The following is a 13668-nucleotide window of genomic DNA, read 5'->3' as shown; positions in this document are numbered from 1 at the left end:
GATCTTCAGAGTTGCGATTTCTTTCCGGGTGACCATTAGTGATGGTCTTTTTGACAGACTTGAGCAGGCTGAAGTCTGGCTTCACTGGAAGCACCAGACGAGCACCAGGCTTAGGCGGTTTACGCTCTGGAGGGGCATCACTGCCTGTGCTATTGCTAGTAGGAATATCTGAAGTGTTTTTGGCTTTGTCAACTTTGTTCATTCTAGGGAAGACAATTGCATATTTGGCATCACCTGAGTTGGCCTTGTCTTCTGAATCTTGTGGAGACGAACAAGGCTCATCAGATACATTTCTCAGGTCATCAACAGAGTCATCATGAGGATTGTTTTTTCTTGCTAACTTTAAATCTTCTCTTTTTTCCTTTTTAGACTTTACAGCACTGCTAGCCATCTTCATGGCCATCCTGTGGCGAAGAAGACTCTTCTTGGACTTTGTTCTGCAATCATTCCTCTTTACAACCAAAGCAGGCAACCATTTTGAGATTCCAACTGCTTGTGTGACTGCAGAAATCTTTCGCCGAACACTGATGTTCCTGGGTATCTTTTTTTGTATCCAGCCAGAGACTCGACTCAAGGTGGTCATTCCTCCCTTCCGTGCAAGTAAGCGCTCATTCGGCTTTGAGGATATTGCTTCTTCAGTTTCCGTTGTTTCAGTTGCTGTTTCTTCATTATCTTTCATCTTTTTTGCTTTGAACTTCAGAGAAGCAATCCTTACCTTTCCTAAAGTGAGCTTTACATTATCCAATTGGATGTTTGGTTCTTGTTTCTCAACAGTTTCTCCATTTCCTTTATCTACTAATTGGTCTTCCATGGATTCTGTTTTAGTTCTATTGTCTTTTCCTTTCCCTTTCATTGTGAATAACATCCTGGACTGTTTGTTGAGAAAGCCTTTGGGAGCTTTTGATGGAGTCACTGTTTCTTCGTCTTCTTTTTCTTCTTCCTTCTGTATCTCTTCTTTCTTATTCATTGTTTTAGTTTTGCCTGCAAGCTGTAGGATCTTAGACTTACCCTTTACTGCTTCACTCTTACTTAGAGTCATTTGTTTCATTGGGATTTGTTGTAAAGGCACAGAATCTTCTTGAAGGTTCTCAGCTGGAGTGGGCTCTTTCTTCCGTAGTATCTTAGATTTCAGCATCTTCTTCTGACTTTGGAGTTGTGAAGTAAGGTCAAGTGATTCTACCTTTTTGAACCGAACAGCACTTTCCTCCTGCTTGTTTTCAGTATCACTGATCTCTTCTTGAGATATTACTTCTTCCTCACTTCTGACAGACTCCTTCTTAGGCTTTTCGTTGAATTCACCGTCTGAAGATTCATCTATATTCTCCTGTTTGCCCTCTTTTTCTTCCTCTTCTCCAACATTTACTTCTTCCCCTGTTTTAATCTCTGTGTCTGATATATCTTCCTCACTGCTCACTTTAATTGCTTCTGTCTCTGCAGTCTCCTCCACATATTCTGACTCCTCCTCTTTTTCTTCTTCTTCACTTGACTCCTCATTCTGTTGTTCAGACTTCTCATTTTCCGTCTCAGATTCATCCTCCTCTGAGTCCACTATATAACTACTGCACCTTTTAGCATGTTTCACGGCTGTTCTGCAGGTTGTTTTGGCTGGGGACGTTTTTGAACTCGACTTGGGCTTGACAGCCTTACCTTTGCCAACCTTACCTGTGACTCCATTTGTAGTCTCCTTAGAAGGTAAAGGACTGCAATTTTGATGTCGCCCTCTTCTTACCCTTTTAGGTGGTTCAATTTCTTCATCTTGTATCTCATCATCTTGGACAGTCTTTCCATTTATTTTGGCATTCTTTTTACTAACTACCTTTTTGGCTTGCTTTTCACCACCCTTGGCCTTATTTCTTCTTGGCCTGTTCTCAGGTGTATCTTGAGAAATTTTGGATTCTGTCTTCCTCCCTTTTTGAAATGCTACTTCTTTGTCCTTCTTGTTTTCTTCTACTTTCAGTTTACCCCCTCTTACCTTTCTTGGAGTTTTGGCAGGAGACATAATGTGGAATTAAATTTGGATAATATGTCCTTTTCTTCTGTTTTCTGCATATCAGGACATTTCATTTATAACCTGCAGATTTTTGAGACAGTAGAGGAAATTATGTGTAATTCCTATCATTGGATTTTAATCAATTAGTACTTACAGTTAAACACTGAAACATAAAGCTGTTGACATAGTGAACTCAAACAGTAAAAAGACCCATTCTAGGAGGTGGACAATATCAAGTGTCATGTCTGTCAGCTAAAGTGAAAGGTGCACCTGACCTAATGGTCATTATCAGTACTAGGTTTCAGTCATTTAGCCCCTGATCTTGTTGATAAAAAAAGTGTGGCTGGTAAATCTGACCTGTTTATCAGGGAATGGATGCCTATATAAACAAACTGCAAATTCCCTAAATAAAAGGCACATTAACGTTTTATGTGCATAAACATACACTTTGTTTTTTTCCCCCTTATTTTAATTCAGAATACAAAAGTTTATCTGTATAATTTGGCACTTAATCCTAAAATAAAAATCTACTAAGTCACAAAGGTACCTAAACACTGACTTGTTGTCAATGCAGTAATGAAGGGCTTACCTGTTCTTTTTTAGGTGCATTTGCGGCATGGCGGGGGTCTGGTTAGCCTTTCTGCTTGTCCTAATCTGCTGGCATTGCTGACATCAAATCAAGGATTTAACTTACTTAGGGACACAAACACCTATGTGGTGTCTTCAAAACAGATGAGGGTACACAAGCCCACATGCTCAAGGGGTGTGGTGAATAATTCATGTTTGCATGGCAGCCCATACAGTTATACGCCCATTCATATCAGCAGCTGGTGAACAGACTCAGGAAAGGTGAGAAGCAGTGCTAAAGTAGTGACAAAAGGAGGTGACACATGAGAGAAAGAGAGAGAGAGAGAGAGAGAGAGAGAGAGAGAGAGAGAGAGAGAGAGAGAGAGAGAATGTTGAGGAAAATTCCATTAGTTCACCTGTAAATACCTATATAAGCTAAACACTTCATTTTTATCTGAACATACAATGGGCCGTGGAGTACACACTAAAATGAAAGTGATTTATCAACAAGAATTGTTTCAAGCACAAAAATAATGCTAAGTTAAAATATTACATTGCAATTGTGGAAACAAAATAAATATTAATGCTGAATAAAATGCTGGCATGTGTATTGAGTATATTATACAGTATTACAAAAAAAGTTTTAAAATTCATTTTTACTGCTACACATTTTATGTGTTCTTATTATGGTGCTAAATTTTCAGATAAAAAGGCATTTTGGAAAACAAAACGTTTTCATATATTTACATATGTTCGGCACTGTGGCTCTACAGCTAGTGTCACTGTCACACTAATGGGGCAGGTTTCTCTAAGCAAGATGGTGGATTCCACTACCAAATAATCAGGACAACACAACAATTCGCATTAATGCGTTTTCCACAAAAAACAGCCACTAACAGAGTGAGAGAAGACAAGAAACAACAATGGCCTGATTTTTCAGAGCCGGGATTTTCTGCTCTCCTGTCCAAAGGAGAATATCTGTTTTATCGCCTATGCGCCAGTGGAGAGCCCTCATGTGCCTGTGAACTGTGCTCACTCTCACTGGGGAGGATATCTCAGTCGAACTGTGTGCTCTTACGCATCGGTGCTGCACTGCTTTCACACCAACAGTGAATGACAAAATTCTGTGTCCAAACAGTGAGACCCCTAAGTAACTACTCCTGTTCTCCCTGGAGTTCTATATTCTGCATTGTTTAGTATCTTTTGTGTTGGTGTTTGTGGACCTCTGGAAGCACTGTGCGTGATGTAAAAGCACAAATTATTATTATAATGCTCAATATCTGTTTTCTTAAGTAACTGGCATAATAACCTTAGCTGTTACAGATATTATGAAATTGCTGTGAATGTTATGAGCTCAGATTTAGTGAGTCAGTGTGATTTTTTTCAGCTTTTGCTCCCAGCAGCATGAAGGTAGGTGAGGCTGAGGTGGGAACGAGGATGTGGCTGAAGTGTGGCTGTTAATGTTTAGCTCTGAGATGACAGTGTGATATCTGCTGGCATAATCTTGCACCTTTAATCATATATACAGCAAAAACAAGACCCATCAACTTTGACCTGACAAAATTCTACAGATGCTTTATCCACTGTGAGACACCTCTTGCTATGGGTACGAGACCTACTATGGGTCTGAAAGAATGTGTAGGTGTCAAGAAGCTGTTACTCATAACATTAAAAAAAAGGTGTACAAGAACAAGAGTCTGGACACCTGACATCTAGAGAAAAGATTTTATAGATTAATGAGGCTAAATGTTATTGAACTTCACTGGATTGTGATGGAGCAAAAGAAACCCTATATAATATCCCTATTGATGTCTTTGATTGAAAAAAAGAATAAAATCTGTCAAAAAAATAATAAATATTTATATCTTTTATTTTGCTTGCTTTTCCCTATTTTTTTAATTAAATGTAAATTAAATGTAGCTACATATATACTGATTAACCAAACCTTTATGAGCTTAGCCTCCTTGTTTCTATACTAACTGTCTCTTATCATATATCTCTTATCATACAGAAGGATTTTGTAGTTCTACAATTACAGACCGTAGTCCACCTGTTGCTCTGAATGCTGTTTCCCTACTTTCTTCCTGTCCTTTAATTGTCCGGACCCAACATAACCAGCACATAGCTGGCTTGATCTGGGTGCTGGATATTTCACTGACATGGTAGTGATATATTAGTGTGTGTTGCAGAGCTACAAAATCCTCCTGTATGGTCAGTGGATATTAAAGAATGGACAGTGAATGTAGAAACAAGTGGTCACAATATTTCATCGATGTTGATTGAGGCTGTTTAGGTCTGATAAATGATTAGTACCTCTGAACAACTGAAACTTTGTTCTTATGACTGGGAAATGGCAAGAAAGGACACTGCAGGGCTCTTTTGTTTAATAATTTAGGTTATTGTCTAGACCTACCCATCGGTTTTGAAAAGGTACTTTAACCAATGTTTCATATATTAGCTTTAGATAGAATTTCAAAACACATATATTGCAAATGTGATTCATGCTATTCATCATTATTTTATTTGAGAGAAAGCCCAAATTAGAGCATAAATATTGTTAAAGTGTCTGAGTGAAGTCGATTACTGAACAAAGTGACTTTCAATAATAGATTATGAAACTCTTGGCTTTGCATGCATGACAGCTGATCCTACCTAGCCACTTCTTCACACAGGGACATATGATCTGTATTACTCAAGCAGCCCACTGTGAAACTATAGCTCAAACATTAAACTAACATCTTTTTTTAAACTTTTCTAACAAAGTACGACAACTATGCTGTAGGCTGTGAGAATATCTCCTGTGGGATATCAGTACAAAAATGGGCCCAAAAAAAAGCATTGGGCTATATAAAGTAAGACTCCATTGACATCTCAAGGACAGCATGAAATGTATTTCTGCAAAAACTGACATTTCTGAACACTGGGCTACACAGAATTGGCCAGCAGTCCCTGAGTGATCAGCTTGACTAATAACAGCAACTGGAAGGACAAACATCCTCACAGTACAGAAATACAGATGCTAGCATTACACTAACCAGATTGTGTGATTTAACTAGTGTGCACTCCTACTGAAAAATCCTTTGCTTGGGCTTAAATGTGGTCAAATGTTGACCACTTCCAGATATGGTGTGAGTTATAGGTCAATATGAGTGTACTCCTGATTAGTCATGAGGGGAAGAGTAATTTTATAATTACAGTAGGCTTACAGTAAAGCCTTAAATGTGAAAAAATTGGAAGTCCTAATTCCTTTGACAGGACTAGATCTTTAGGTTTATGACATGTTTGGGACACTGCACAATGACTACTTATTTCACTTAGTTCTAGCACATTAAAATAATAATAATAAAAAATATATATGCAATAATATTTAAACTAAATTAATTACATTTAAAAAATAATAAATATGTAAATTATAATTATACATTTATTATAATTAATAATTTATAATAAATTAATTATTGTGTAAATAAATATAAATCAAATTCTCACATATGTGTGTTCTTAACATATTAAATACGCAGTGTGGGTTGTTATTATATGTATTAGGGTGCTTTTTATATCTGGGCAGCATTAGATTTTCTGATTGTCTCTAACTCAAACGGTCAGCCTTCAGTCGGGCTCTGGATAAATTGAGTGCAACTTGCGCCGTATTGCTATGGCTTTTATTTTGAAACTCTGTTTTCTACATCCTTCTAGAGACCGCTTGACTTGCCTCTGCTTGCCCACAGACTAGTGCAGATAGGCCAAATTTCAAATGGCTTCATGTGCCCTACGCAGTGCACTTGACAATTTATGAATTAAAGGCTTCTTCAACCGGCCAGCTAAATAACTTAAATAAAACCAGTTTAGTCAGTTATAAGTCGGAAGAACTCTCTTTCTGAAAATGTACGCATTATCTGTTTATTAAAATTACAGATCTATGACCTACCTACTACACTAAGTAGAGAGAGTAAGGAGTCAAATGAGATGCGACCATTCAAACCCTGCTTCTCTTCAGCGTAATCAATGTTTCCCGATTTCGGCGGCGATTTCACGGTTCAGCTTCTCGACTTTTTACCGCGGTCTGTTCGTAGAGCAGTTCTGTCTCCAGTAGACGAGTCTGTAAAGATGAATCTAAGCAGCTGAAACTAGTTCAGTATTTGACATGGGAAATGGCGAAATACCTGGACCTGTCCTCATTCAGTAAATATCACCGGTAAGTTTAAATCCCGCGGTAGAAATATATTGTTTACAATAGGTGCCAGGGATCAGTGTCAGTTTGATGAACTGGTTAATGCGCATTTGGGTTTTGTTTTGTTTTTTGCTAACATATATAGCGCTAGCTAGATAACAAAATATTGATACTTATCTAAGTGGACAATAAACTAAACCCAACGTTACACAATGATTAGGCAAGGCAAGTGCAGTGCAATGTATATAGCTAACATTAGTTTGTGACTTAGACACTGAAACAATGCTCAAACGTTAATTTTCTCACAGATTTTGTAAAATAAATGATTAGATTTTTTTTGAGTCTCTACGCCGTTTAAAATGTGGGTTTAAATATTGCTTCGTTCAGCTAGCATCACTTAACCTTAGTTAACTTCCCCGTACATCCATCGATTAAACTTAGCATAATTACCCAGTGTTGAATTAAAAATGATACAATAATGATATATCACTAAAAGTGACTTAGATGTAACTTGCATCTTCACCTTCATTCTGTACAAGCAGATGCAAATGGTTTATTCCCTGACTTGCAGGTTGACGGGATATGTATGACGTAAGAACCCAGTAAACATTTAACCGTTGATTCAACGTTGAAATAACGTAATGACTGCCGTCTAATCAACGTTCTCTTAAGGATGATAATGAAAGTTGAAAAGACGTTCAAACACAGACATTGAAAAGACGTCCAAACACAGACATTAAACGTATTTTGGACGTCCATTGACGTTATTAATTTGTCCCGAAATAAATTACTGGTATAAAACGCATTTTGGACTTCCACTGGCGTTATCGATTGGTCACCACTTAACTAACTTATTAAGATGGATTTTGGACGTCCACTGACTACTTTAGACCCATTTTTAACGTCCAGGGACGTTCCTTGTTTACTGGGAAACTCTGGCTGATTAAATCTGCCAGTTGAGGCTGTTTCAAAGCAGGAATGTTTTGCCATGGCATTGAATGCTTATTTTTCTTATGACGCTTTGTAGAGCATAAACAACGGCCATGTTAAAAGGGATATAGACTTGATTTTTACTGGAGTGGGTGCGTTTGATTTACATTTTGTGTGTCTACTTGGCTAAAATTATTTAAACATCTATCTGATAATCTTTAAATTAAAGTTTTGCTGATAACAGAGGACACTCTGCTGTGTTTGCAGTTTCCTTGTCGCGGTTTAAAACTAATCAGCATCAGAGAGAATGAGGAGTTAATTGAATGGATTTCTCTGAATGTTACGCGGACTCCTGCTCGGCCGTGTCCCTGGCAGCTCGGCAGGGTGATGTCAGACGGGTTCAGAAGCTTCTGAGACGAGGACACCCTGCAGATGTGAGGGATAACCGTGGCTGGAGCGCATTACATGAAGCATCTGCAGCTGGGTCTGCTCAGTGTGTTCGGCTCCTGCTCGGTGCTACCACTGGTGAGACCCTTTGACCTGCAAATACTTATTTATTCCTGATAATTAACCTTATAATGGCCCATGATACCTGTGAAAATTAAATCTATACCTTACTGTATCATATCTGCTTGACACTGTTTATTACTGAATGTATGTGGTTTTTCTCACATTTTACATCTCAAACTGTGTTAAGCAAAGTTTCCAAATGTGGGATGACATCTGAAAATGTACTAGATTCACTAAAAAAGGAATTACAGAATAACCGAAAATCTAAAGGTTTCATCTGTAAATTACACCATCTGTTTAAAAGTTTTCACAATTCATTTTAAATAAAATCACTTTGTGTTTTGCAATTAACACAATACCATGTGGACAAATATCAGTTTAAAGATCTGAAGCAGTGTGCATCCATAATAAAGAATATTGCAACCCCAGTTTTCAAATCCCAAGAAACATCTTGCCATGCTAAGACGTGCATTGCAAACGCAGGTAAGACCTTTGTTTACCACTTGCCAAAGAGATGACAATGTACCATAACAAAATGGATGTTGAGCCTGATCTGTTTTTACAGCTCACTGAGCTAGTCCCGGGCGGCACAGTGGTGCAGCAGGTAGTGTCGCAGTCACACAGCTCCAGGGACCTGGAGGTTGAGGGTTCGATTCCCGCTCCGGGTGACTGTCTGTGAGGAGTTGGTGCTCAGGTTTCCTCCCACAGTCCAAAAACACACGTTGGTAGGTGGATTGGCAACTCAAAAGTGTCCGTAGGTGTGAAAGTATGAGTGTGTGGGTTGCCCTGTGAAGGACTGGCGCCCCCTCCAGGGTGTATTGCTGCCTTGCGCCCAATGATTCCAGGTAGGCTCTGGACCCACCGCGACCCTGAGCTGGATAAGCTGTTACTGATAATGAATGAATGGTCTAGTCCCCTCAGAGTTATTAGTTGTTTTTTTCTTTGGATACACATTTGTTTGAACTGCTGCAGGTAATTCCAGGCACTACTGTTTTCCTCTTGAGAGACTGGAGAGCATAAGTCTCTAACTTAATAGTTTTATTTAATTTCAAGTGACAGATCAGTAATGCTACATTGTACTCATCATCACTCGGTTGTTACATTGTTTTCCGGTGTCTAGACTTTTATTGACATGACCTTTGCCATGTACGGCAATTAGTTATAAAAGTGCTATCTGCAATTTTTCTTTCTTGACTTTATCTGCCTTTGCTTCTGTCATCATTCAAAGATCTGTCTGTACTAAACACATTTTATTTTTGTGATGAAAGGCAATTATATAGTATTGTTTCTGTGTGTACAGACTATACAAATGTTTGTCATAATTACTGTACATATAACTGTGCCGTTTTGCTGCATTTAAAATAGAAAATCTGCACTGATTAATTTTTATAATCATAGAATCAATGTAGCCTTAAATGTGTATTTTGTAATGTGTTAATTATGTTAATTAGAAAATACATAAACACTAAAGATTGCAAAGTAGCATGTCCTTGTGTTAAACAGTGAATTAAGGTTTATTCCAACCCACTGAAAATCAAATATCAAAATAAACATATTGCAAAGCACAACACATACACTAATCATTAACTGCAATGTACTCTCCTTGTGTGTTTAACAGTGTTTTAAATCTAGATTAATGGAGCAATTTATAGACCATTGACATCAGATGACTGTGATACACTATTGTGATGATTGTTTTGATACTTTATTGAAATGATTACACAGTACAATGATCAGACACAACAAGGGAGAGATCCTAAGTGCAGTGCACCTTTTGAAATCTGTTTAGTTTTGCCTTTGAAGATGATGTTGACTGTCATGTTACATAATCAGCCGTTTTGCCTCTTAACAGAAATCTGTGAAGACTATGTCAACTCCCTGACGCACAACTCAGAAACCCCTCTGTATTTTGCTGCAATGAATGGACACGTTAAAGCGGCTAACCGACTTATAAATGGAGGTGCTGATATCAATAAGATGTCCAATGACCTCTCATGCCCTCTCTTTGCTGGTAAGATAAAACAATTTGGGCATATATTGCTTAGTATTCTAATTTGTGTCCTGTATAATTTACTGTTTCAATTTCTTGTTTTTCCGGCCTTTTGTTAAGCTGTCGATGGTGGGCATAAAGAAGTAGTGGAGCTGTTGGTCAGTAAAGGAGCAGAGGTCAATGGAACTCATTCCACCTCTGGCTGGTCTTGTCTCCATCAGGCAGTTTACAAGGTACTGACTAGATACCGCCAAGAATTGTTAAAGTTATTTGACACATAGTAAACAACTGAATTATTAGCCCTCGAAAGCAGAAGCAGAATGAAAGTCATTGCTGTCACTGTTCTCAGGGCCACATAGAGATTGTGAAATTCCTGGTGAGTGTGTGTTCACTTGAGGCTGTGGATGACTATGGGATCACACCTTTGTTCGTTGCTGCACAGTATGGACGTCATGAGTGTCTAGCGGTCATTGCAAACGCTGGTGAGGTTGCATTTTCAGTGATTTACCAAGCCGCTGTATATATATATTGGCCTACAGGATGAATTTTCTTATTTATGTTTCAGTTCAGCTCCACACAGTACATTTTATTAAGTTGTTTGGTTGCAGAGGCAGTGTAAATGAAAAAAATGAACCAATCTAATGTAGCTGAATAGTAAATTTGCCATTGTGAGTGATATTCACCTCTAATTCCTGCAGGTGCGAATGTAAATTGTCAGGCGAAGGACCTGGCCACCCCACTATTCATCGCTTCTCAAGAGGGCCATTTATCCTGTGTGGAGCTTCTTCTGGCACATAAGGCTGACCCAAACCTTTACTGCAATGAAGATCAATGGCAACTTCCCATCCATGCTGCAGCCCAGTTCAGTCGTCATAGGTACGGTAGGCAAACTAGTGACATACATGTTATTAATGTTGTGTGACCATTTTCACAGCATGGGCCCAGAAACTGGTTTTAAAACCTGCATACTTGCTTCCTACAATGGTGCCACGGTAGTCTCTAAAACAAGATTTTATTGGGTAATGAGATTTTGAGAGACTTCAATGCTTTTGGACAGATAGCAAATAGCAGGTGAATCCATGCTATTTTATTCTTGGTACTTGGTTAAAGCAGAAAAACACAAAGACAATATTACTGCTAGAAAACAAGATATCTTGTCTGTTTATTAAGGTTGTAGATGTTTGTAAAATGCATCCTTAAGGGAACTGAATGAGTCTGAGGATCTTACTGCAGTTTCTGTGAAAATACTGCTATTAGCAGGTTGTGTTATGTACACACGAGTCTTCATCGTTGTTCCCTGTAACTCCCTACAGTATTCTGCAGAAACTGATCCCTGTGACGGGCAGGGACTGTGACCAGGGTGAGGGGAAGGTCAGCCCTGTATACCTAGCAGTGCTCAGTGGTCAAGCGGACAGCCTGCGCCCTCTGCTCAGGGAGGGCTTCAGCCCAAATGCACAGAGTTGCAGTCAGTTTGGATACTCCTGTCCTTTGGACATGGCACTGTGGTGTAACTCTTGGAAGTATGAATACAGATACTTGTACAATATTTAAGTTCCCAACATATTTGGTAGCGTGTACTATAATTCTATCTATTTCTCCATCTCTCAGTTTGGACAGTGACTGCCACCAGAGTCGTGAGATTGCTCAGATGCTGTTGGCAGCTGGGGCACATGTCACTATGCCCACATATGTCTTTGCACTTCAGGGCCATGTACCTGAACATCTGCCACTGATCCTGGAGCATGCTGGCCTCCCTGAGGGGGACCATCTGGGGGAGCTGGTCCAGGCAGCACTGAAAGAAGTCCCCAGTGCTCCATTTTGGCTCCCCCTGCTGCTAAAAGCAGGCTTGGACCCCACGCTTCTCACTCAGCATAAAATGTAAGAAATCAAACAAATCACAAATTGATTTATGTCAGTCAGCCTTGATTTAATAAATAAATAAAAATGTAAAAGACAAAGAAAGTGTTATTTTCTACATTTACAGTGAAAGAAATGTGTTTTTTCTCCTCCTCTTCATGTGTGGTGTTTTAATTGTATGCAGGCTTGAAGAGGCAGAGAACAGGGTACTTAATTTCTTGCTCGAGTTTATTAATTGGAAGACTCTGCCTTCCACAAAGCTTCAGATTCTCTCTCGCCGTCAAGCAGAGGGAACCTGGACCCCACAGAAACATTTTGGTAAATACAGCTATTTAGAAAAAAAACCCGCTATCAACCTGCATTGTCTCTAATCTGTAGTTAACTTTACCTTTGCCCTTTAATTAGGGGTTTTCACATATATCCAGTAAAAGAGAGAGAGCTCTATACATTATATGTATCTGTTGCCATGGTAGAGTAATCGCCTTTCTGTGTGTTCCAGAGAGTGTTCCTGCTCTGAGTCATCTGTGTAGACTGGCAGTACGAGCTGCTGTGGGCAGCGATGCTCTGTCTAAATCCTCCTTTGTTCAGCAGCTGCCTGTTCCAATGCTGCTGCAGGACTACCTCCAGTTCAGTGACATCTCCAGTGCCTACACCTACACAGCCGCCTGACTGACAGTTAGGGCTAATTAAGTGATCGGCCTTGCTCCACTGCAGTATTTTGTGTATATATATCTTAATAAAACTTAAACGACTGTCTCCTGAAATTGCACCCTGGTTCAGTTCATTACACCAAGTCAAAAGCTCTGGTGAGAGGAAAAAATTTTTTCTTTTCAAGTTTATTCTCCTCTTACATGGCCGGCCTTTAAACTGAGCTGGAGTTGAAATTCACCTCTGCTTCATGTCTTTGGTCTGCCTCGTTATCTCCCTTCTCCTTCTCAGCAGCTCTCTTCTCTATCTGCCTCCAAGGTCACACAGGCACAGGACGCATACTCTCTTCCAATGCTAATTACGGACTGACGCATGACCATTCAGTCCGATACATGTCTGTTCTTTGTGGTCTTATTTTATATTTTCTAGTATTTTTGTTTTCACGTAGAATACTTTTAAAATAAATTTTTTGCCATTATAATTTCGTGCTTCACACTAGTTTTCAATAGTGTGCAGAATGGTCTTTTTTTTCTCCTATTTTAATGTAATGAGAGAACTTTTTATTTTATTCCGGACAATATCCATCCATCCATCCATTATTTGTAACCGCTTATCCAATTCAGGGTCACGGGTCCAGAGCCTACCTGGAATCATTGGGCGCAAGGCAGGAACACGCCCTGGAGGGGGCGCCAGTCCTTCACAGGGCAACACAGACACACACATTCACTCACACCTACGGACACTTTTGAGTTGCCAATCCACCTACCAACGTGTGTTTTTGGACTGTGGGAGGAAACCGGAGCACCCGGAGGAAACCCACGCAGACACTGGGAAAACACACCACACTCCTCACAGACAGTCACCTGGAGGAAACCCACGCAGACACAGGGAGAACACACCACACTCCTCACAGACAGTCACCTGGAGGAAACCCACGCAGACACAGGGAGAACACACCACACTCCTCACAGACAGTCACCCGGAGCGGGAATCGAACCCACAACC

The 13668-nt window shown here is 39.6% G+C and overlaps 1 protein-coding gene across 1 annotated transcript; it reads left to right on the top strand.

Annotated features, from left to right (window-relative positions):
- Positions 1-6331: 6331 nt before the first annotated feature.
- asb3 (ankyrin repeat and SOCS box containing 3) lies at positions 6332-13379 on the top strand. The gene is made up of 10 exons (XM_066665686.1): positions 6332-6752; positions 7926-8183; positions 10021-10179; positions 10279-10391; positions 10508-10640; positions 10857-11034; positions 11472-11678; positions 11767-12036; positions 12200-12333; positions 12515-13379. Exons 2-10 carry the CDS (start codon positions 7982-7984, stop codon positions 12682-12684), a joined length of 1566 nt encoding a protein of 521 aa, XP_066521783.1. The 5' UTR covers positions 6332-6752; positions 7926-7981; the 3' UTR covers positions 12685-13379.
- The last annotated feature ends 289 nt before the right edge of the window (positions 13380-13668 follow it).

Source organism: Hoplias malabaricus, chromosome 3 (assembly GCF_029633855.1).
Source record: "Hoplias malabaricus isolate fHopMal1 chromosome 3, fHopMal1.hap1, whole genome shotgun sequence".
Taxonomy (NCBI): Eukaryota; Metazoa; Chordata; class Actinopteri; order Characiformes; family Erythrinidae; genus Hoplias; species Hoplias malabaricus.
Note: the sequence above shows the minus strand (reverse complement) of the source record. Positions and strands in the feature narration are given on the sequence as shown.

Bases quoted from the DNA above. Each gene is read 5' to 3' on its own strand.
- asb3 (XM_066665686.1), top strand. From the start codon at position 7,982: ATGGATTTCTCTGAATGTTACGCGGACTCCTGCTCGGCCGTGTCCCTG. The intron at 8,184-10,020 runs GTGAGACCCTTT...GCCTCTTAACAG, and splicing joins CCTGCTCGGTGCTACCACTG to AAATCTGTGAAGACTATGTC. The intron at 10,641-10,856 runs GTGAGGTTGCAT...TAATTCCTGCAG, and splicing joins AGCGGTCATTGCAAACGCTG to GTGCGAATGTAAATTGTCAG.